Source organism: Podarcis gaigeae (genome assembly GCF_964106915.1).
Source record: "Podarcis gaigeae genome assembly, chromosome: 4".
Taxonomy (NCBI): domain Eukaryota; kingdom Metazoa; phylum Chordata; class Lepidosauria; order Squamata; family Lacertidae; genus Podarcis; species Podarcis gaigeae.
Window position 1 is genome coordinate 108,164,196 of NC_139677.1, and position 24,614 is coordinate 108,188,809.

General features: G+C 47.6%; 2 protein-coding genes across 2 annotated transcripts in view; one reads left to right on the forward strand and one right to left on the reverse strand.

The window, feature by feature from the left end:
* Window positions 1-2,233: 2,233 nt before the first annotated feature.
* LOC310843323 (uncharacterized protein) lies at window positions 2,234-17,720 on the reverse strand. The gene is made up of 5 exons (XM_083736508.1): window positions 17,228-17,720; window positions 12,157-12,238; window positions 11,785-11,867; window positions 8,611-8,737; window positions 2,234-4,185 (listed from the first exon to the last, which is right to left on the reverse strand). The coding sequence occupies exons 1-5, from the start codon at window positions 17,627-17,629 to the stop codon at window positions 2,513-2,515; spliced, it is 2,367 nt and encodes a 788-aa protein (XP_083592634.1). The 5' UTR covers window positions 17,630-17,720; the 3' UTR covers window positions 2,234-2,512.
* The window catches only part of TIMM10B (translocase of inner mitochondrial membrane 10B), a 236,887-nt gene continuing 220,709 nt past the window's right edge, over window positions 8,437-24,614 (forward strand). The window contains exon 1 of the mRNA XM_083737597.1: window positions 8,437-8,441. Within this exon, the coding sequence (XP_083593723.1) occupies window positions 8,439-8,441 (3 nt within the window). The 5' untranslated portion in view covers window positions 8,437-8,438. The remainder of the gene's footprint in view (window positions 8,442-24,614) is intronic.

The following is a 24,614-nucleotide window of genomic DNA, read 5'->3' on the forward strand; positions in this document are numbered from 1 at the left end:
TTTATCACATGCTTTCAACTTGCAACCTTCAGTGCATTCGGGCAACTTCTGGATATATTTCCAACAGCTATGCAACATTCTCCTGTGCCACAAGTGAGCACAAGAATCATGAGTGGGAACGTTAGCACACTTCGCCTGTGCTGTCTTGACGTCCCCCTTACCCTCCAGGGGCGTCTCCAGAACAAAGAGGTTGTCCTGACATGCAACACTGACCAGTTCCCCACCCCTGGAAATAGAACAGGCATCATTTTCAAAGCAAACCTTAAAACCCTCCTGTAAAAGACAAGATACAGATAAAAGACAACATTTCATTCCAGGCACAATGTAGACCTCCAGCTCTGCCTGTAAAAAAGAAACAAACACATTGCCAACAGTGGTTAATTGTCTCTTTGAGCCATCAGCAAGAGTGACTGTTTTCCCAGTTGAAACAGCCCTGCAGTTCCACATTTCACCACTAGGTGGCGCTGGCATCAGGTGGTGGCTGGCTCCTGAGTCGATGACCCAACACAGCATTCTGCCCTCACTGGAGTTGTCCCGTAGCGTTGCCATGGAGGCAGCTGCAAGGTGATAAGCACCGTCCTTCCCACTTCCTGTGTCACGTCCTCCCTTCGCATTCCCACAATGGCCTCCTCTCCTAGACTGGCTGCCATGGAAACCTGGCTGACTGCCATGGGAAGCGACCTTGGAGACATCCTGCCCGGCCTCTCTGGCTCTCTGCGGACAGGATCAACGCAAATGGCCAACAGACTTGCAGACAAAACATCGACGAGTGGAAAAAGCCTGAACTGTGCCTTCTGCTGGCCTGCCCCCCCCTCTGCAACCAGCAGGGCTCTCTGCACCAGCTCGGCCCCCTCTGAGACGGCGTTCCTCCTCGTCACACACAGTGGAAAACTTTGCAAACTTGCTTTTGGTCTTCTCTGCCCCCCCAACCTTGCCAGCAGCTCTCCTTGGGGCTGTACTGCATCTGGGGATGTGGCTTTTGGCTTCTGCTATGGTTTCTCGGCAAACCCTCTCCAGCTCCTGCCAAACAGCCTGGGCGCTGTCAAGACCTTCCACTAAAGGTAGCTGTGAGCCCTCCAAACTGAGCACTATAGCTCCCAGGGCTTTCTGATTCCTCCTCTGTGAGGCTTGGGCAGCTGCACCATCTGCTGCTGCAGCTCCGGCTGCAGCTTGCTGTGGAGGCCCTCGGACTGCCTCCCACAGACCCTTGGCTAGCAGCCAGGCCTTCAGCTTCCTGGACCACTCCTGCCAATTTCTGCCATTTAATTTTTCAAAAGGGATGGAATATGACTCCTGGCCGTCTGCCATCTTCTCCCCCGGGGCTGAGCCTACTCAGGTAACAGCAGCTCCTCCTGGCACCCGGTCCTAAAGATGAGATCCTCCCCAGCGAGCTTACCTGCCTCAAACGTTAGGCAAAAGCTCCAGCCGGCTTGCTGCCTTCTCCCACACAAACAGGAATGATGTGGCAACAGCTTCAAAGCTTGGCTGGCTTCCCATAACCTGTGAGTTAAGATGGCGCCTGGCACGTTTCTGCTGCGCCACTGGACTTCCGTGCCGATCGAAAACTTCCCTTAGCTCTCTTAGCATAGTCCTAGCAGAGTTCAGCAGCGGGAGAAACTGTTGCCTTGTGTGGGTAATAAATCAGACTGAATGCAGGCTTCTTGCTTATCTCCAACAGTCTTTAATGAGTAGAAAAACATCATAAATTAGCCCGGCAAGAGAGCGCACATCCTTTCCGTCTCTCAGCCAAAAACGAAAGAGAACTCACACACAAAGAAAGATTCCCGTATGTGTACATAACCACGCCTCAGAATGTGAGACGTCACACAGAACTGTTTAACCCTATAAGTTCTGATTCTCCTCACAGAGGAACCATGGAGGAGGACTGTTTGGGTTCGGTTAGTCAAATTCACCTAAGAGTTTCCTCCTTTGCACTATTTCCACAGCTGTTCCCTGTTCAACAAAGTTTGTAACTCCATCCAAAAAAAGGGGAGGAGAGATTTCTCTGGTTTTTCTTGTTTTTGAGAAAGCAATGCTTTTATCCTGTATGTTTCTGTTGTGAAATCTTCAGATGAAAGGCACATAAATATTAAAAATGATAAAAAATAAGGATATTGACAGGCTGAAACATGTGCAAAGGAAGGTGATTTATGTATTTATTTAATTTGTCTACCACCCGACCCAGTGGTGCCAACTTGAATAAAATATTGGTGGGGGACCAGGTAAAGCCTGCCTTGCACAATCACATGATGCATAAAGGGCATTGGAATGGCAATGCCTATCAACTGGGGGGGTGGCCCCCTCAAATATATCATTGGGGGGCAAAAGCCCCTTGGCCTCCAAGTGTTGACTCCTGTTCCCACATGTCTCAGGACGGTTACAACATAAAAACACAACATAAAAACAAAATACACATCAGTAACTCAACTCCCCACCACATTTTAAAAGGGCCTTAGATGTCAATCAGCCAAAGGCCTGGTTAAAAAGGTGCGTATTAACCAGGCTCCTAAAGCTATAGAATGAAGGGTTTCTCCCCTGTATGAATTCTCTGATGGTAAGTCAGAGAGGAGCTCTGACTGAAGCTCTTTCCACATTCCATGCACTGATAGGGTTTCTCCCTTGTATGACTTCTCTGATGGTAAGTGAGAGAGGAGCTCTGATTGAAGCTCTTTCCACATTCCATGCACTGATAGGGTTTCTCCCTTGTATGACTTCTCTGATGGTAAGTGAGAGAGGAGCTCTGACTGAAGCTCTTTCCACATTCCATGCACTGATAGGGTTTCTCCCCTGTATGAATTCTTAGATGGGAAGTGAGAGAGGAGCTCTGATTGAAGCTCTTTCCACATTCACCACACTGATAGGGTTTCTCCCCTGTATGACTTCTCTGATGGTAAGTGAGATGGGAGCTCTGACTGAAGCTCTTTCCACATTCCACACACTGATAGGGTTTCTCCCCTGTATGACTTCTCTGATGGTAAGTGAGATGGGAGCGCCAACTGAAGTTCTTCCCACATTCCATGCACTGATAGGGTTTCTTGCCTGTATGAAGTTTCTGATGCTTAGTGAGATCAGAGCTCACCCAGAAGCTCTTCTCACATTCCCCACTCTGATAGGGTTTCTCCCCTGTATGAATTCTCTGATGGGAAGTGAGATTGGAGCTTGTAATGAATTTCTTTCCACATTCCCCACACTGATAGGGTTTCTCCCCTGTATGAATTCTCTGATGGGAAGTGAGACTGGAGCTTGTAATGCATTTCTTTCCACATTCCCCACACTGATAGGGTTTCTCTCCTGTATGAATTCTTAGATGGGAAGTGAGACTGGAGCTTGTAATGAAGTTCTTTCCACATTCCCCACACTGATAGGGTTTCTCCCCTGTATGAATTCTCTGATGGGAAGTGAGATCCGTGCTCTTCCTGAAGCTCTTTCCACATTCCCCACACTGATAGGGTTTCTCCCCTGTATGAATTCTCTGATGGGAAGTGAGATCCGAGCTCTTCCTGAAGCTCTTTCCACATTCCCCACACAGATAGGGTTTCTCCCCTGTATGAATTCTCTGATGGGAAGTGAGACTGGAGCTTGTAATGAATTTCTTTCCACATTCCACACACTGATAGGGTTTCTCCCCTGTATGAATTCTTTGATGGGAATTCAGACTTTGGCTGTGACTGAAGCTCTTTCCACATTCCATGCACTGATAGGGTTTCTCCCCTGTATGAATTCTTTGATGGGAATTCAGACTTTGGCTGTGACTGAAGCTCTTTCCACATTCCCCACACTGATAGGGTTTCTCCCCTGTATGAATTCTTTGATGGGAAGTGAGATCATTGCTGTGACTGAAGCTCTTTCCACATTCCCCACACTGATAGGGTTTCTCCCCTTTATGAATTCTCTGATGCCTAGTGAGATGGGAGCTCATAGTGAAACTCTTTCCACATTCCCCACACTGATAGGGTTTCTCACCTGTATGAATTCTCTGATGGTAAGTGAGATGGGAGCTCCAACTGAAGCTCTTCCCACATTCCATGCACTGATAGGGTTTCTCTCCTGTATGAATTTTCTGATGCTTAGTGAGATTGGAGCTCTGAGTGCAGCTGTCTCCACACTCCAAATTTTTGCATGGCTTCTCCTCTCTGGGGATTTTGTCGTGTTCACCTTTGTTCTCGATTTCCAATTCATCACAATCTGCAATGGAGACAAAAAGGGATTAGAGCCTCAGGAACAAATGAAGAAAAACTGAAGGGAGTTCCGTGTGTGTTCATTACCTTTGTGTTTTGTCATTAACCAACATATTTCTTATTAGATTCTGATGGGTTGTTGAATGTTGCTTTTTTTGATATTCTGTAGTGGTAAAATTGTGAAAGCCCTTTAGAAAAAGGTGCATTTCAGATGTTTGATGGCTCATAACACTACTTCTTTTGGAGTACAGTGGATGCTCGGGATGCAAACATGATCTGTGTGGGAGACATGTTCGCAACTCGCAGCGTTCGCCACCTGCAGCGTTGCATCTGCGAATGCGTGGGTCGTAATTTGGTGGTTCTGCGCATGTGCGAGCACTGAAACCTGGAAGTAACCCATTCCGGTACTTCCAGGTTCAGCTCAGTGCGCAACCGGAAAACCCACAACCTTAAGTGACTGTAACCCCAGGTATGACTGCAATGCCATAATATTATACAGCAATGGAAAGATAATTTAATCAAGAATGTAGTGCAACAAAAATGTTCAATTATCTGTATTCTATCAAAGGTTATAGGTGAGGACTTCCGGGTTAGCGCCATCGGCAATGGCAGAGCTCCTCTGACTTGGTCTTGCCGCCGCGGCGAAGGCGGAGACCCTTTAAAAATCCCAGGCAGAGGAAGCCTGGGAACGTGGGATTCGGCTTACACCAGGAGCGCCCCCCCACCCGCTGGGAAACCCCTTTTGGGGGGCTCCGAAACGACATAGGGTGAGCAGCGCGGTGTTTTGAATCGACCGCTATTTTTACGGAGTGAAGCCACACAGCCGTTGCCGGAGAGCGCTGACTTTTTCTTGTGGACAATTGGATTTCAAACAACAACCTGTGAGTAGAACGGGAAATTGGGTTTTTAAAACAATCTAATTTGGCAAGGAAAGGGGGAAGGTCTAAACAGGAAGTCCATCTCTCCCTTCTGTAAACAGACTGAAGCAAAGAGTTTGTTAACTAAGGTCTTGGAAAGTTCTACGTAAAGGATTAAAACTTCACTGATTGAAACTATTACTTATACTCCCTTTGGAAGCAGGGGAAGCCTGCTGGAGAAGGTAAAATTTAGGAACTGAAGCGTCACGTCTCCAAACCTGGGAGAGGTCCGCGAGGAGCCCATCAACGGTGAATAGACAGGTTTGACAGCTGTCAAATTTGACAGCTAGCTGTTAAGATACAAAGAAAGACTTTGTTTCCATTGTCCGTTTCTGGGTTTAAAAAGAAGGAAAGGTAACTGGAATTGTTATTAATTTACTTTTGAGACTTTTGGGACTGTGCTGAAAGGATTGATAGACTGCTTTCCTCTAGAGGGAGTTTTGGGACATTGTCACAAGAATGCAGCTGGGAAATTAGCCTAAAGATAAAAACTCTGAGAAACTAGCTTTGACCTTGGACATTTCAAGAATGTCGGTGGAGAAAGAAGTTACGCTTGTATTGAATAGGACATTTTATCTGTTGGGAAAGCTGCATGAACAGATAGATGCCATGGCTACCAGCGTTGATATTTTGGGAACAAAAGTGGGCATCAGTAAAGAAGTCGACAAGAATCCGGCACAAGAATCTTTCTCAATTGAACAAATTGAAGAACCAGAGAAGGAGAAAGTGGTTGTTAAAGTGATGCAAAGGGGAGCTTTAACCCTACAGAGACAATTGGAGGATTACAAGTTGAGGCCTTACATGACTGTAATTAGGAGAAGCCAGTTTTTGGAGATGGGAGCCTGGCTTGATTTGGAAAATGAAAAGTGGAGAGATCACCCTATGTGGGGATTAAATGACTTTTGGGATATGAATTTGAGCCAGGAGGGGATCGAAGTTTCTGGGGCCTTTGGACTCGGAAGAAGTGTGAAACAAGATTGGGAATACTTTATGGGCCCTATCTTTAATTATGGAAATCTGGGAGACTTGATAAGAAGGAATATGACCATCGTTGGGTTGGAGCTCCCCCGAGAACTGCTTTTTAATATTAAAGATTATCAAGAAGATCGACAGATGGGACATGAAAAAGACTTAAGAACCTCGGATTTAAGATATCCAAGTTGATGGACTGTTGTAAGCCGATGGAACTGTTGGCAGGGGCTGAGACCGAGGAGGGGAGACGGTGAAAGAAAATTGGAAATTTAAAGTGTATATATTGAGATTTTTTTTTTTAAAAAAAATTGCTTTTAATGAGAGATGGAGAAATCGTGGAATGGAATTTTTATGACCCTAGGGGAAATGTCTTAAGAGAATAGGTTTAAATATATCAGTTTTAATGAGAAATAAGATTAAATAAAGTAAAAGTGCCAACAGTGTGACGCGGCAGCTAAAAAGCCAATGCAATTCTGGGCTGCATCAATAGGAGTATTGCATCTAGATCAAGGGAAGTAATAGTGCCACTGTATTCTGCTCTGGTCAGACCTCACCTGGAATACTGTGTCCAGTTCTGGGCACCACAGTTCAAGAAGGACACTGACAAACTGGAACGTGTCCAGAGGAGGGCAACCAAAATGGTCAAAGGCCTGGAAACGATGCCTTATGAGGAACGGCTAAGGGAGCTGGGCATGTTTAGCCTGGAGAAGAGGAGGTTAAGAGGTGATATGATAGCCATGTTCAAATATATAAAAGGATGTCACATAGAGGAGGGAGGGAGAAAGGTTGTTTTCTGCTGCTCCAGAGAAGCGGACACGGAGCAATGGTTCCAAACTACAAGAAAGAAGATTCCACCTAAACATTAGGAAGAACTTCCTGACAGTAAGAGCTGTTTGACAGTGGAATTTGCTGCCAAGGAGTGTGGTGGAGTCTCCTTCTTTGGAGGTCTTTAAGCAGAGGCTTGACAACCATATGTCAGGAGTGCTCTGATGGTGTTTCCTGCTTGGCAGGGGGTTGGACTCGATGGCCCTCGTGGTCTCTTCCAACTCTAGGATTCTATGATTCTATGAAACGTGGATGGCTAATTGGTGAAAGAGAGAATGGAAAATTACAGTATATTAAGATAAATTATTAGGATAAAAATAAAGATGGAAGGATTTGATGAAATATCTGTTTGAATTAGAAAACAAAGAGGGGAGGTGTGAGGAGGTCAAGGAAATAAGTCATAGAAAAAAAATATGTAAAGGTTTAACTTGTTTTTTCTGTTTTGATTGTATGTATTTTCTAATTATATTTTCCTTTTTATCTGTTTTTGCTTTTTTGCTTTTTTATTTTTTGCATTTTTTCTTGGAAATGTATTGTTTTTCTGTATTGTGTTTTCTTCCTTTTTGTAATGTTTTAAAACCTGAATTAATATTATTCTTAAAAAAAACCAAAACAAAACAAAGGTTATAGACATATAACCAGAAAAGGGAAGCACAACGTGCTTAGCTTGACTTTTGTCAGTGTATTATGTGATTGCTATCAATTTGGTTGGTAGTTACCCAGAAAGAGATGTAAAATCGTACTATTAAGTGAACAAGGCTACAGGTATGAAGAAATTAGAAGATAGATTGGGGAAAACTTAACCAAAGCTGGTCTATATTTTTGAAAAGGTATAAGAGACTCAGTCACTCCAAAATCAGACTGGTAAAGGCAGGAAAAGGTGCACAACAGCAAGTGATGATCGAAGAATGGAGAGACTGTGCCTGCATGACAGAAGAAAATCATTACATTCCTCATTAAATTATTTTTCCATTGATATATAGTTTTATGCTATTACTCCGCAAAAAGTGGTGTTGTGAGGTATCAAAGCTCTGAAATACACTTTCTCCAAAAGGTTTCCACAATTTTGGCCACTAGTTTAAGTTGTTCATTTTAAAGTTAATGTACTTTTTATATGGGGACAGAGTAAAAACAATAAAATTATTATTATTATTATTATTATTATTATTATTATTATTATTATTAGTGCTACTACTACCTGAGATTCAAAAAGCCTGGCTCTTCTCTGGGATGGATTTTGTTTGGCCCAGTCATGGCATCCCCTCCATCTCCAATGTCAGTCGTCTCTCTGGTCAACCCACGACTGACAGCACCAAAAACAAAAACAGAAAACTTGACAGAAGCTACTTATCTTTCCGCACAAATGAAGCTAAATAAAAAAAAATTCCTTCCAGTAGCACCTTAGAGACCAACTGAGTTTGTTATTAGTATGAGCTTTTGTGTGCATGCACACTTCTTCAGATACCAACACTGAAGCTGACATTTCAGATGCCTGGGCAGTTCAGACCAGCCATATCGTGGTATAAAAAGGCAGAACTGGAGGAAGATGGTTCACAGAAAAAACTGGAATTTGCTGTTCAAGGTTTATTGTGGGGTTGTTAGGTTCACAGGTGTTGTATTGGGCGCTGTTGAGCTCTGTGGAAATGTAATGAGGTTTGTCACATAGAGGTATTTTTTGAATTTCCAGGCAGATAGGACGATCCCACAGGGAGCCTTACCAAGAGAGGCCACGATCCCACGATTCTCCTCCATGACGTCCTTATGCAGAGCTCTCTGGTCAGGATCCAGCAACGTCCACTCCTCATCCGTGAAACAAACAGCGACATCTTCAAAGCACACTGGACCCTAAAAGAAAAGGGAAATGTCCTCTTCTGAGACAGCAGAAATATGATCTGCTACACAATGCTCTGTTCTTTCCTTCCTCTTAATTGCTGTGCTGTTTCAATAGGATTGCTTTCAATGGGATTGACACTTTGACACGCATTCTGGAGACGTATGTCTAGATGCTTGGTTCTGGCCTTAAACTGCCCAGATTCTGCCAACTTCAGACAGGGTTGATTGTCTTCCCAAACAGTGATGGGCAGGCAACAATCCCCATAGATCTCTTGCACCAGGCATCTATAGAACTCCAGTTCCCTGCACAATTCTGACAGTGCAATGAACTCAGCCTCAGTAGAGAACAGCGCAATGAGACTTTGCTTCCGGGACTTCCACCCAACTAGAGATTCCCCAAACTTTATTACTATCCCAGATACGGACTTCCTGTCATCCAGATTTGCCCCGTCGCTATCTGCCCTGCAAGTAAGCGCCGTCTCACCTGCAGCTGACAGCTTGAGACTGATGTCCTTGGTATCCTGCAGGTAACGCAGCGCCCGCTTGATACCGTGCCAAGCACTCACACTGGGCTTTGATGCTTCCCTACTGAGCAGATTGGTAGCAAAAGCAATGTCCGGCCTGCTCCATTGGGACAGATACAACAGACTACCCAGAGCTGACTGGAAGATCTCAGCGTTCTCAAACTCAACGCGTTCTGCTAGCCAACTGTCTTTCACGTAACTTGTCTCCATGGGTGCCCTAACCCCTGCACAATCAGACATTCTGAACTTCTCAAGCAACTGCTCAATCTTGCCTTTCTGACTGAGCAAGAAGCTTCCATCTTCAGTCCTGTCTATCTGAACACCTAAGTAGATCCTTATTGCACCCAGGTTCTTGAGCTGAAACTGTTTTCCAAGCTCTTTGGCAAACTTCTGCACCTGTTTGTTTGCCCCTGAAATGTGAATGATGTCATCAACAAAGATCAACACCATTTCCTGGGACTCCTGACCCTTTAAGGTACAGGCAGCTGTCAGCAAGACTCTTCCTGAAACCTAGCTTCTCTAAGGCTTCATTCAGGTACAAGTTTCAATTTCTGGCCGATTGCTTTAAGCCATAAATGGACTTGTGAAACTTCCATACAGGATTCGGCTCATTGCCCTCAAACGCTGGAGGAGGAAGCATGTACAGATCCTCCTGGAGGTCTGAGTTCAAATAGGCCACATCCACATCAAAGTGATGCACCTGAAAACCTCTTTGTGCAGCAAAGGCTAAGAGCATGTGCAGAAATTCACATCTGGAAGTAGGAGCATATACCTCAGTATAATGCAGCCTCTTTTCCTGCATGAACCCTCTGGCTGCTAGTCTAGCCTTGTACTGTGGTTCCCCTGCTGCTGTGGGTTTAAGACGGTAAACCCAGCGCCTGCTCACGGCCTGTTTGCCCACTGGCAACGTTGTGAGGGAGAACACACCTAGAGACTCCATTGAGCTCATCTCCTTCTGCATTGCCTCATGCCATTTCCTGGCTTCTTCCTGAGGCAGTTTCTGAACATCCTCAAAACTCTCGGGTTCACACTGTGCCATGCCAACCCACACACTTGTGACTGCAAACCTGTCAGGAGGTTTACCTTTCGTTGTGCGAGCTGAACGTCTCAACCCAGTTTCAGGTACCCCCTCAGACCCACTAGGATCAGCTGGAACGTCCTTGGCCTCCGAGAGCTCCCCCTCTGACTTACTGCACAATTTAGACTTCTCAGCTGAACCTGTGGGTGAAGAAGGAGCACTTCTCTGTTCAAGCTTCACAGCTTTAGCTGAAGTTCTTCCCTCTACCTGCTCTGGGTCAGGACTCTGTGCCTCAGCAGCAGGTTCAACCTCTACCTCTTCCTCATCAGCAGAGTCAAGCAGACTCTCTGAAAGAACATCAGGGTTCCCATGTATGCATGTCCATCCATTCTACTCACAGAACTCAGCACTGCTGCTGAGCAGAATCCTGGACTGATTGCCTGTTGGATAGGCAAATCTCCACCCCTTGGTCCCTGGCTCATACCCACAGAAAATCATCTCTTGACATCTAGGGCCACCCTTTCTGAACTTGGCCTCGCAGCCTGAGTATAGCTGGGTTAAAGTGGTTCTGTTATGTCTTCTGTCAAGGTCATGCTGACTATAAGAAGAGGTCAGAAGGAGCCTGGGTTTCTCTCTCTCTCTCTCTCTCTCTCTCTCTCTCTCTCTCTCTCTCTTCCTTTTAGTGTTCTGTACATAGTATGCTGAGTGTTGAGGTTTAAACTTATTATAAGTTGTGGGAAATTTCAGTTAAGTTTGCTGCAACTGGATTTCTTATGGACAGAGCCAATCCTGAATGTTTTGGATTTGGGACCATTATCCTCATTTGTCTTCAGTAGCAGTAAAGCTCTGCTGGGTGAAATACAATTGCCTCTGGTCTATTTTGTGGGATCCTGCAACATCTTTACATTTTCATTCTGGTAACTATACATTGGAGTTCTGCCTGGATCAATACTGAGTAGAATTCCATGACAGGGTCTTCCTCCATGAAATCAGCTGCCAAAAGAGAAGGCCCCTAGCTCCCCACAGCTTTCCAAGTCCCCTCCTCTCTGGGGTTTCTGGCAAGTGATCCAACAGTGTGCCAGTGTGCAGCCTGCCTTTGCTCCTCCATTGTCAGAAGTCTCCGGGCTCTGAGAGACAAGCAGGGAGGGTGGCTTATGGCAGAAGGAGAGGGAGCCCCCGTTGGCTCCTCCTTCTCCTGACTCACCTCTGCCTCTCAACCTTCCTCCTCCCACTTGTCTCCTTCCTCTTCTGCCTCCGATTCTGCACTGCATTCTGCCAGAGCCTCCCAGCTCACTAAGCCCTGTTGCCCCTTCAGCTTCTGACACCTCCTCTTCCCAGGCTTATCCCTCTTCTCCCTCTGACCGCTCATCCTTCCTCCACCTCCACTCCTTGGGTTCTGACCAGTCTTCCCTTCCTGGTTCCCCGGCTGCTTCCTCCCACCATTCCTCTGTGCCCAACCAGTCCATGACATTGCTCCATCCCTCGGCCTCTGTCCCCACAAGGGAGCTTCCCCTGACCTGATCCGGTTCCACAGCCGCTGCTTCCCTTCTGCCCCCATGAAAAGGCGGATCAGGAGGTCTTGCCGGCATCATTCTGTCTCCTGAAAGAGAAAACAGGTAAGCAGGATGCCAGGAGTGCCTGCATCTCTCACAGGTGAAACAGGGCATCTCTAACCACAGATGGGCCTTTCAGAAAGCCTTACCTGCTGAGTGCATTTGGACATTTGTGCCCATTTCATATGTTAGTCATGCAGAAATACATCTCCCCTCCGCTGGACCCTTCCTCCCAACTCCCCCCCCCCCAAAAAAAACTTGATGAAAAGAACCTAGAGATTATATGGGAAACCAACAGAATGAGGCCAAATGGAGAAAAACCGCCTTCCTCCTTACCCAGTGGCCTCTCTCTGGTGTCCAACGGAGGCCTCTCTGCCTCACCGGAATCCAGGTCCATTTCCTCAAAACGATCCTTTTCCTGAAAGAGCAACAAGGATTCAAAACAGAAAATGAATGACAAGAAATAGCAGAAAGATAATGGAAAAGTAAAAAACTTTAATGGTGTGAGATCTCATTCCATGGATGCCTTCCCAGAAAAAGGATGGGCCATCAGCAGAGAATTATGGGATGTTCTCCATCCTCTTTCGAGCCCCCAATAATAATAATAATAATAATAATTTTTTATTTGTACCCGACCCTCCCGGGCTGGAGCCAATCTTTTGGCGGCTAACATCATAAATCTAACACAGTATACAAAGAACATAAGAACAGGCAATTGATTAATTAAAATACTTCTTAAAATTAGTTCAAAACAAATTAAAATCTGGACAGACGGCAGTCCACTGGTATAATAATAATAATAATAATAATAATAATAATAATAATAATAATTTATTATTTATACCCCGCCCATCTGGCTGGGTTTCCCCAGCCACTCTGGGCGGCTTCCAAAAGAATATTAAAATACTGTGATACATCAAACATTAAAAACTTCCCTAAACAGGGCTGCCTTCAGACGTCTTCTAAAAGTCTGGTAGTTGTTGTTCTCTTTGACATCTGGTGGGAGGGCATTCCACAGGGAGGGCGCCACTACTGAGAAGGCCCCCTGCCTGGTCCCCGGAACTTGGCTTCTCGCAGTGAGGGAACCACCAGAAGGCCCTCAGTGCTGGACCTCAGTGTCTGGGTAGAACGATGGGGGTGGAGACGCTCCTTCAGGTATACTGGACTGAGGCCGTTTAGGGCTTTAAAGGTCGGCACCAACACTTTGAATTGTGCTTGGAAACGTACTGGGAGCCAATGTAGGTCTTTCAAGAGCGGTGTTATATGGTCTCGGCGGCCGCTCCCAGTCACCAGTCTGGCTGCTGCATTCTGGATTAGTTGTAGTTTCCGGGTCACCTTCAAAGGTAGCCCTATGTAGAGCGCATTGCTGTAGTCCAAGCGGGAGATAACCAGAGCATGCACCACTCTGGTGAGGCAGTCCGCATGCAGATAGGGTCTCAGCCTGCGTACCAGATGGAGCTGGTACACAGCTGCCCTGGACACGGATTTAACCTGTGCCTCCATGGACAGCTGTGAGTTCAAAATGACTCCCAGGCTGCGCACCTGGTCCTTCAGGGGCACAGTTACCCCATTCAGGACCAGGGAATCCTCCACACCTGCCCGCCTCCTGTCCCCCAAAAACAGTACTTCTGTCTTGTCAGGATTCAATCTCAATCTGTTAGCCACCATCCATCCACCAACCAACTGCCTCCAGACACTCACACAGGACCGTCACCGCCTTCACTGGTTCTGATTTGAAAGAGAGGTAGAGCTGGGTATCATCTGCATACTGATGAACACCCAGCCCAAACCCCCTGATGATCTCTCCCAGCGGCTGCATGTAGATGTTGAAAAGCATGGGGGAGAGGACAGAACCCTGAGGCACCCCACAAGTGAGAGCCCAGGGGTCTGAACACTCATCCCCCACCACCACTTTCTGAACACGGCCCAGGAGTAAGGAGCAGAACCACTGTATGACAGTGCCCCCAGCTCCCAGCCCCTCAAGACGGTCCAGAAGGATATTATGGTTGATGGTATCAAACGCCTCGGAGGTAACAAATTGGAATTGATCCTACGCAATTTGACTAGACAGGACTCTAGCACCCTCCCGCCCCGGCCCTGATGACACGGTGGCGTCTACCTCTTCCTGAATCTGAGCGACTTTATCTGCAAAAAACTTTGCAAAATCATTGCAGGAGACCATGTGGCCCGTACTGGGCCTCGATGTAGCAGGTGGTTCCACTAAAAGTCTCCTGCTGCTGTTTTCTGCAGATGCAATAGAGGCGGTGAAAAAAGTCTTCTTCACCGTCGCTACCGCCACTTGGTAGGCTCGACATTGAGCTCTAACCTGGGGCCGGTCAGCTTTAGAATAGGTCATCTGCCACCGGTGCTCTAGCCGTCTCAACGATTGTTTCATTGCCCTCAGATCCGTGGAAAACCATGGGGCTGTCTGGGCTCCATGCAATCGGAGAGGGCGCTTCGGAGCGAAACAGTCAATAGCCCCGGTTAACTCCACATTCCAGCGGGCAACCAGGGAATCAGCTGAAAGGCCATCAACATGGGATAAAGCATCCCCTACCACTCTCTGGAAAGCATTTGGATCCATTAAGTGGCGGGGGCGGACCATCTGAATCCATTAAGTGGCGGGGGCGGACCATCTGCAGAGGGGTAGGGTCGCGGAGAAGTCAAGTTGCACCAGGAAGTGGTCTGACCATGGCACTTCTTTCGTTTCGCTTTTACTTAGTGTCAGGTCACCAACATCCATAGAGGTAAACACCAGGTCCAAGGCATGTCCGCAGCTATGGGTTGGGCCAGACTTATTCAGGGACAGCCCCATGGAGGCCATGCTTTCCACGAAGTCCCGAGCAGACCCTTGTAAGGTCGTGTCGGCATGAATATTAAAATCCCCTAGGACAACCAAACTAGGTATCTCCAGGAGAACATCCGCCACGACCTGAAGCAGCTCGGGCAGGGAATCCTTGGTGCAGCGGGGAGGTCGGTACAACAAAAGGAATCCTGTACTCTATTGCCCAACTTCCAGAACACTGGCAGTCCTTTGATCCACTGCCAGAACCACTGACAGTCATCTTTGACTGCCAGAACCACTGACAATCATCTTTGAGAATTCCTGGAGAACAGGCGAAGCCCCGGCAGACTGAAGGAGGGCAAATGTTGTCCCTATTTTCAAAAAGGGGGAAAGAGAGGACCCAAATAATTACCGCCCAGTCAGTCTGACATCAATACCAGGGAAGATTCTGGAGCAGATCATTAAGCAAACAGTCTGTGAGCACCTAGAAAGGAATGCTGTGATCACCAAAAGTCAGCATGGATTTCTGAAAAATAAGTCATGTCAGACTAACCTGATCTCGTTTTTTGACAGAATTACAAGCCTGGTAGATGAAGGGAACGCAGTGGATGTAGCCTACCTTGATTTCAGCAAGGCATTTGACAAGGTGCCCCATGATATTCTTATAAAGAAGCTGGTAAAATGCGGACTTGACTATGCTACCACTCAGTGGATTTGTAACTGGCTGACTGACCGAACCCAAAGGGTGCTCATCAATGGTTCCTCTTCATCCTGGAGAAGAGTGACTAGTGGGGTGCCACAGGGTTCTGTCTTGGGCCCGGTCTTATTCAACATCTTTATCAACGACTTGGATGATGGATTCAAGGGCATGCTGATCAAATTTGCAGATGACACCAAACTGGGAGGGGCGGCTAACACCCCAGAGGACAGGATCACACTTCAAAACGACCTTGACAGATTAGAGAACTGGGCCAAAACAAACAAGATGAATTTTAACAGGGAGAAATGTAAAGTATTGCACTTGGGCAAAAAAAATGAGAGGCAGAAATTCAAGATGGGTGACACCTGGCTTGAGAGCAGTACATGTGAAAAGGATCTAGGAGTCTTGGTTGACCACAAACTTGACATGAGCCAACAGTGTGACGCGGCAGCTAAAAAAGCCAATGCAATTCTGGGCTGCATCAATAGGAGTATAGCATCTAGATCAAGTGAAGTAATAGAGCCACTGTATTCTGCTCTGGTCAGACCTCACCTGGAGTACTGTGTCCAGTTCTGGGCACCACAGTTCAAGAAGGACACTGACAAACTGGAACGTGTCCAGAGGAGGGCAACCAAAATGGTCAAAGGCCTGGAAACAATGCCTTATGAGGAACGGCTAAGGGAGCTGGGCATGTTTAGCCTGGAAAAGAGGAGGTTAAGGGGTGATATGATAGCCATGTTCAAATATATAAAAGGAGGTCACATAGAGGAGGGAGAAAGGTTGTTTTCTGCTGCTCCAGAGAAGCGGACACGGAGCAATGGATCCAAACTACAAGAAAGAAGATTCCACCTAAACATTAGGAAGAACTTCCTGACAGTAAGAGCTGTTCGACAGTGGAATTTGCTGCCAAGGAGTGTGGTGGAGTCTCCTTCTTTGGAGGTCTTTAAGCAGAGGCTTGACAACCATATGTCAGGAGTGCTCTGATGGTGTTTCCTGCTTGGCAGGGGGTTGGACTCGATGGCCCTTGTGGTCTCTTCCAACTCTAGGATTCTATGATTCTATGAACATGCACTCGGAAAACTGGGTCTTCCCAATAGGACGCCTGCTGCAAACTAATGACTTCCTAAAAATCACTGCAACCCCCCCTCCCCGCCCACATGACCTGGGTTGCTGTGCATAAGAGAAACCTGGTGGACAAGCAGCGGCAAGAACAGGCCCATCTGCTTCATCCAACCAAGTCTCTGTTACACATGCCAGGTCAAATCCTCCATCCATGATCAAGTCAAGTAAAATTGAGAGTGGTTGAAACCTCAGCGCCTAGGACTTGCCGATCGCATGGTCGGCGGTTCAAATGCCCGCGGCGGGGTGAGCTCCCATCGTTCGGTCCCAGCGCCTGCCAACCTAGCAGTTCGAAAGCACCTCCGGGTGCAAGTAGATATATAGGGACCGCTTACCAGCGGGAAGGTAAACGGCGTTCCGTGTGCTGCGCTGGCTCTCCAGATGCAGCTTGTCACGCTGGCCACGTGACCCGGAAGTGTCTGCGGACAGAGCTGGCTCCCGGCCTCTAGAGTGAGATGAGCGCACAACCCTAGAGTCTGGCCAGACTGGCCCGAACGGGCAGGGGTACCTTTACCTTTAATATTCGCTAGGGCCAACAACTGTTACCACCGGTCTTATAAAGGAGGTGTGAGCGGGCTAGGAAGCCTCTTTATTGCTTATTCTTGTACTGAAAGAAAAGAATCAGACTGAACCCTGAACCCTGAAGGCCTGGCGGAACAGCTCTGTCTTGCGTGCTCTGAGGAAAGATGTCAAATCCTGCAGCGCCCTGGTCTCTTGTGAGAGAGCGTTCCACCAGGACGGAGCCACATCCGAAAAGGCCCTGGCTCTGGTCAAGATAGTATCCAGAGGAAAGTCTCTCTCACCTGCTTCCTCTCCTCTGCCTGACTCAGGAGGAAACCTTCGGCCAGGGCCACCGCCTGGGAACTGGTCTCCGCTCCACAGTCCCTCACCCAGCTCTCCATCTCCGGGGGAAGGACAGCCAGGAACTGCTCCAAGATCACCAGGTCCAGCATCTCAGCTTTCGTGTGCCTTTCTGGCTTCAGCCACTGATGGTCAAGGTGGTAGAGTCGGCTGCAAACCTCTCGGGGTCCTTTGGCCTCCTGGCAGCAGAACTGCCTGAGCTGCTGGCTCTGCCCCTCTGAGCGGAGGGTGTCCTCCTCACCCAGGATCTTTAGCATAGAGTTTTCCCAGAATCCCCCACTGCTCCCAGTTTGGTTGGCATGGCCTCTTCCTGCTTCAGGGCCAGCTGGGTCTTGCTCATCCATCTGTGCTCTCAGGAAGCCTCTGAGAGATCGGAAGGAAGCCTTTGGTCTTCTGCCAAGTTCTGGCCGTCTTAATGAGCACCTCTAGCAAATCCTAGAAAGCAAAAACATTGTTCTGTTACAGAATTTGTAGGTCAGGAGAAGAAACAGATCCCTGAACAAGCATGGATGAGTCTTGCCAGGAATCAGGTCTGGATGGCACCAGAGCCCAAAGCGTGAGATACCTTTTTGAAAAGAAAGAGAAGGAGGAATGCAAAACGTGGAGGCAACTGAAGGGGTTTCTGGGAGATGAATCAGCCTGGTTGCTCCTGCCTTCCAGTCAATGCAAGAAGTCAGAACTGACTGACAAGGGAGTCATTTGAAAAATGGATGCTTGGCTCTAGAGGGGGGCCTCACCTGGAGGTCCTCATGAGTTGCTCTCCCCCCACCCCCACTTCAGGGCACATTTCCCCCCTGCTTCTGTCTCCTTTTCTTGCACTTGGACTCTCTGCCCCTCTCAAGGCAGACTCCTGGGGTGGGGTCCCTTTTTCTTTCTCTTGAGGGCCAGGTGTGTATGTAGTCAACCCCCTGAGGGCCAAGTGGGTGGGGCCAAATACATCTCCCTTGAAATTTAGGTGGGTAATTTATTACTATTATTCTCTTAGGTGGCTTCACACACGCACAGCCCTTGATGCCCAGGTCCCTGGAGGCTCAGTGAGGAGCAGCGCCCATTTCCGGCTGCTTTGCCAGCAACAATCCCTTTGGGGCAGAGAGGATGTGGTCCTGGGATGCCCTGCTCTGGGTGCGAGGGGATGGCTGCCGTGGCCTCCGTGGGTAGCTGCCCTGGGAGACACGGGGAAACTGGTCCCCAATGCAGCAGCCAGACTTTCCTTCCTTTCTCCCCATGGTTTTTTTTTGGGGGGGTGTCTAGTCCGCCTCCTTGTCCAGCTTTGGAAAACCATTTGCTGAGAGACGTCACACAAAGTCCTAGGGACTCCTTTGTTTAAAGAAGAAGGTGGAATCCAAAATCCTTCCCTGACCTTCCTCCCGGGGAGTCTGGCAAAAAGCTCTGGCTCTCAGCCCCGGGGCTCCTTCCTCCTCTGGGTAGCAGGAGCATATGGGGGGTCTTTGCACCCCTGACCCTCTCCTCCCTGACTTGGGGTCCCCCCCCCCTGGCCCCCTCCCCTGCTGCAGCCCTGGGACCCCACCAGATCCCAGAGAGAGAGAGAGAGAGAGAGGAGACTCACCAGATCCCAGGAGGGGAGAGCGAGGCAGCCCTTGCAGGAGAGACACCAAAGCAGGAAAGGACTGGGGGGGCTTGGAGCTGGAGGACCTGCCCCCCTTGCTTCCTGGCCTCGCTAGGAAGGCAGCTCGGTTCCCTTTAACTCTTGCCAAGCCGAGTCCCTCCAGCTCAGCCTCTCTCGCTTGGCAGAACCTCATATTCTTATTATTTGTTATTCATTCGGGGGGGCAGCTGCCCCCCTGGCTACCTCAATGCCCAGATATCCTTTTGGTGGTGAGGCTCCTGGCTGGACTCTGAGCATCTCCCTCCCTCGGCCAGAAACCAGAGGAAGAGCCTGCAGGGAAAAGGGCTTTGCAGGAGGCAAGGAAGCTCCTCCTGGAATTCAGAAATGGGAGGCTAGAATGGGGTCCCAGGGTCATCCAGCTCAACCCCCCGCCATGCAGGAATCTCCGCGGAAGCCTCCAGGGCAGATGGCCCTCCGATCTCTGCTGAGAAACCTCCCAGGAAGGAGAGTCCCCCACCTCCCAAGGGAGACCTTTCCCCTGCAGAGGCCTAGCAAGCTCAGGTGGTACCGGGTGCAGACCTTTGTGTGTCCCCCCCCCCAAATATTGATTGCTCGGGTTCTGCTGGGTTGGCATTCAGCCTGGTGTTCCTGCTGTTAGGGAAGCATCTAGGTGCGAGGCTGCTCAGTCCCCCCAGCTGGTCGAGCGGAGCCCGCGGGTCCCTGCGGAATAAAGGAGGAGTCCAGCCCCCAACCAGAGGAAAAAGCTGTAGACCAAAGTTTATTGCGCAACAGGTTCCAAGAGGAATTTGGAACCCCGAGGATGGGGCCACAAGGACTTTTAAAGCTTTCCCAGAAATATTCCAGAATACAGTTCGTACAGCATCCTTGCTCCATCACTGACATGTCACCAAAGGGGAGGGGTGAGCCTTGGCAAAGATGTCCAGACACGTCCTGGGTACAAGACTGGCATAAGCAGACATGGCAGGGCAAGACTCAGGTATAAGATTAGCCTGGGCAAAGACCTCTGAAGTTCCAGCACCCAAAGACAAACACCTCTGAAGTCCCAGGACCCAAAGCACAATAGAACTACCTTTGTGTGTCTAGAATCATAGAGTTGGAAGAGACCACAAGGGCCATCGAGTCCAACCCCCTGCCAAGCAGGAAACACCATCAGAGCACTCCTGACATTTGGTTGTCAAGCCTCTGCTTAAAGACCTCCAAAGAAGGAGACTCCACCACACTCCTTGGCAGCAAATTCCACTGTCAAACAGCTCTTACTGTCAGGAAGTTCTTCCTAATGTTTAGGTGGAATCTTCTTTCTTGTAGTTTGTTTTCCCTTGATCTAGAGGCTATACTCCTATTGATGCAGCCCAGAATTGCATTGGCTTTTTTAGCTGCCGCGTCACACTGTTGGCTCATGTCAGGTTTGTGGTCAACCAAGACTCCTAGATCCTTTTCACATGTACTGCTCTCAAGCCAGGTGTCACCCATCTTGTATTTGCGCCTCTCATTTTTTTTGCCCAAGTGCAATACTTTACATTTCTCCCTGTTAAAATTCATCTTGTTTGTTTTGGCCCAGTTCTCTAATCTGTCAAGGTCGTTTTGAAGTGTGATCCTGTCCTCTGGGGTGTTAGCCACCCCTCCCAGTTTGGTGTCATCTGCAAATTTGATCAGGATGCCCTTGAGTCCATCATCCAAGTCGTTGATAAAGATGTTGAATAAGACCGGGCCCAAGACAGAACCCTGTGGCACCCCACTAGTCACTCTTCTCCAGGATGAAGAGCAACCATGGATGAGCACCCTTTGACTCCACTTTTCCCCTTTTTCAAAATAGGGACAACATTTGCCCTCCTCCACTCTGCCGGGACTTCGCCTGTTCTCCAGGAATTCTCAAAGATGACTTCCAGTGGTTCTGAGATCACATCTGCCAGTTCTTTTAATTCTCTTGGGTGCAGTTCATCTGGCCCTGGAGACTTGAATACATCTAAACTAGCCAAGTATTCTTGTACTATCTCCTTAGTTATTCTGGGCTGTGTTTCCTCTGCTGAATCATTTGCTCCAAATTCTTCAGGTCGGGCATTGTTTTCTTTATCGGAGAAGACTGAGGCAAAGAAGGCATTGAGGAGTTCAGCCCTTTCTGTGTCCCCTGTTTGCATTTCACCATCTTCTCCTCTGAGTGACCCCACTGTTTCTTTGTTCTTCCTTTTGCTTTTCAGTGATGCCTATTATGTCATATTTAGTTTGCTGTACCAAGAGCTCAAGCTCATCTTGTTTATTACCCATGCTTTGCGCATTAGTGTACAGACATTGAAGTCCATTAATCATTCCCCCGTGTCTCTTATTTAAAGATTTTTTCCTCCCATCACTAGGTCTGTGTGCTGTTTGCTCTATTCGGTCTATGACATTTGGACTCCTACCTTCAGGAGCACTGTCTCCCTCCCCCACATTAGTCAGTTTAAAGCCCTCCTGATGAGGTTTCTGAGATTTTTGGCAAAAACATTCCACCCAATCGTTGTGAGGTGCAGCCCATCGCTTGCCAGAAGTCCATCTTCAAGAAACTGCTGTCCATGATCTAAGAATCCAAACCGTTCCTGTTTACACCATTTGTGAAGCCAGCTGTTCACTTCCACTATTTTTCTCTCTCTCCCTGGGCCACGTCGTTCAACTGGGAGGACAGATGAGATGACAATTTGTATATAATGCCACGCCTCCTCCTTTCTTGTCTGGTCTGTTTCTCTGAAATAGATTGTTGCTGTTTGCTCAATTCGGTCTATGACATTTGGATGATCATCAATTGATAGACCCCTACCTTCAGGAGCACTGTCTTCCTCCCCCACATTAGTCAGTTTAAAGCCCTCCTGATGAGGTTTCTGAGATTTTTGGCAAAAACATTCCTCCCAACCATTGTGAGGTGCACAACTTCAGGCAATACCAATGAGACGGAAACATGGAAGGTGCCTAAAGAAGCCAGGGTGGCTATCTAAAGAACTTTTAACTGAGTTAAGATTAAAAAAGGAAGTGTACAAAAAATGGAAAAGGGGGGAAACAACCAAAGAGGAATTCAAACAAATAGCCAGCACGTGTAGACACAAAGTCAGAAAAGCTAAAGCACAGAATGAACTCAGGCTTGCTAGAGAGGTTAAAAGCAACAAAAAAGGCTTTTATGGGTATGTTCGTAGCAAAAGGAAGAACAAAGAAACAGTGGGGTCACTCAGAGGAGAAGATGGTGAAATGCAAACAGGGGACACAGAAAGGGCTGAACTCCTCAATGCCTTCTTTGCCTCAGTCTTCTCCGATAAAGAAAACAATGCCCGACCTGAAGAATTTGGAGCAAATGATTCAGCAGAGGAAACACAGCCCAGAATAACTAAGGAGATAGTACAAGAATACTTGGCTAGTTTAGATGTATTCAAGTCTCCAGGGCCAGATGAACTGCATCCAAGAGTATTAAAAGAACTGGCAGATGTGATCTCAGAACCACTGGCAGTCATCTTTGAGAATTCCTGGAGAACAGGCGAAGTCCCGGCAGACTGGAGGAGGGCAAATGTTGTCCCTATTTTCAAAAAGGGGAAAAGAGAGGACCCAAATAATTACCGCCCAGTCAGTCTGACATCAATACCAGGGAAGATTCTGGAGCAGATCATTAAGCAAACAGTCTGTGAGCACCTAGAAAGGAATGCTGGGATCACCAATAGTCAGCAGGGATTTCTGAAAAATAAGTCATGTCAGACTAACCTGATCTCGTTTTTTGACAGAATTACAAGCCTGGTAGATGAAGGGAACGCAGTGGATGTAGCCTACCTTGATTTCAGCAAGGCATTTGACAAGGTGCCCCATGATATTCTTGTAAAGAAGCTGGTAAAATGCGGTCTTGACTATGCTACCACTCAGTGGATTTGTAACTGGCTGAATGACCGAACCCAAAGGGTGCTCATCAATGGTTCCTCTTCATCCTGGAGAAGAGTGACTAGTGGGGTGCCACAGGGTTCTGTCTTGGGCCCGGTCTTATTCAACATCTTTATCAATGACTTGGATGATGGACTCAAGGGCATCCTGATCAAATTTGCAGATGACACCAAACTGGGAGGGGTGGCTAACACCCCAGAGGACAGGATCACACTTCAAAACGACCTTGACAGATTAGAGAACTGGGCCAAAACAAACAAGATGAATTTTAACAGGGAGAAATGTAAAGTATTGCACTTGGGCAAAAAAAATGAGAGGCGCAAATACAAGATGGGTGACACCTGGCTTGAGAGCAGTACATGTGAAAAGGATCTAGGAGTCTTGGTTGACCACAAACTTGACATGAGCCAACAGTGTGACGCGGCAGCTAAAAAAGCCAATGCCATTCTGGGCTGCATCAATAGGAGTATAGCATCTAGATCAAGGGAAGTAATAGTGCCACTGTATTCTGCTCTGGTCAGACCTCACCTGGAGTACTGTGTCCAGTTCTGGGCACCACAGTTCAAGAAGGACACTGACAAACTGGAACGTGTCCAGAGGAGGGCAACCAAAATGGTCAAAGGCCTGGAAACGATGCCTTATGAGGAACGGCTAAGGGAGCTGGGCATGTTTAGCCTGGAGAAGAAGAGGTTAAGGGGTGATATGATAGTCATGTTCAAATATATAAAAGGATGTCACATAGAGGAGGGAGAAAGGTTGTTTTCTGCTGCTCCAAGAGAAGCGGACACAGAGGAATGGTTCCAAACTACAAGAAAGAAGATTCTACCTAAACATTAGGAAGAACTTCCTGACAGTAAGAGCTGTTTGACAGTGGAATTTGCTGCCAAGGAGTGTGGTGGAGTCTCCTTCTTTGGAGGTCTTTAAGCAGAGGCTTGACAACCATATGTCAGGAGTGCTCTGATGGTGTTTCCTACTTGGCAGGGGGTTGGACTCGATGGCCCTTGTGGTCTCTTCCAACTCTATGTTTCTATGATTCTATGATTTTACTATCTCCCTCTTAACAAACTCCCAGCCATCATGAGCTCCCTTTCCTTTTAGTATTACTGTCCATGGGATCTCACCCAGCACTTCCCTTACTTTTATGAAGTCGGCTTTCTTAAAGTCAAGAAATTGAGTCCTAGTATGCTTGGCTGCTCCTTTCCGCTGTATAGTAAACTTCAGAAGAGCATGATCACTCGCGCCTAATGATCCTTCCACTTCTACCCCACTAACCAGGTCATCAACATTGGTTAGGACCAGATCTAAAATGGCTGTTCCTCTTGTTGCTTCTCCCACTTTCTGGACAATGAAGTTGTCTGCAAGGCCAGTGAGGAATTTGTTTGACCTTATTCGTATCGAGATCATCTATCATGTTTGAGATTGTATCCCAGTACAGCTTTTGCCACTCTTTTGTTGACTATGAGGGCCGCTCCATTTCTTTTATGGGATTCTTGCCCACAGTAGTAGATATGATGGTCATCCGAACTGAATTTGCCCATTCCTGTCCATTTTAGTTCACTGATGCCCAGAATGTCAATATTTATTCTTGCCATCTCATTTTTGACCACATCCAACTTACCCAGGTTCATGGTTCTTACATTCCAGGTTCCTATGCAATATTTTTCTTTACAGCATTGGACTTTCCTTTCGCTTCCATGCATATCTGCAACTGAGCGTCCTTTCGGCTTTGGCCCAGCCGCTTCATCAGCTCTGAATCTACTTGTACTTGTCCTCCGCTCTTCCCCAGTAGCATGTTGGAAGCCTTCCGACCTGAGGGGCTCATCTTGCAGCGTCATAACTTTTATATGCCTGTTGTC

Bases quoted from the DNA above. Each gene is read 5' to 3' on its own strand.
- LOC310843323 (XM_083736508.1), bottom strand. From the start codon at position 17,629: ATGGATGAGCAAGACCCAGCTGGCCCTGAAGCAGGAAGAGGCCATGCC. The intron at 12,239-17,227 runs GTGAGAGAGACT...TTGCTCTTTCAG, and splicing joins AGGCAGAGGAGAGGAAGCAG to GAAAAGGATCGTTTTGAGGA. The intron at 8,738-11,784 runs GTCAGGGGAAGC...CTTTTCTTTTAG, and splicing joins CGGCTGTGGAACCGGATCAG to GGTCCAGTGTGCTTTGAAGA.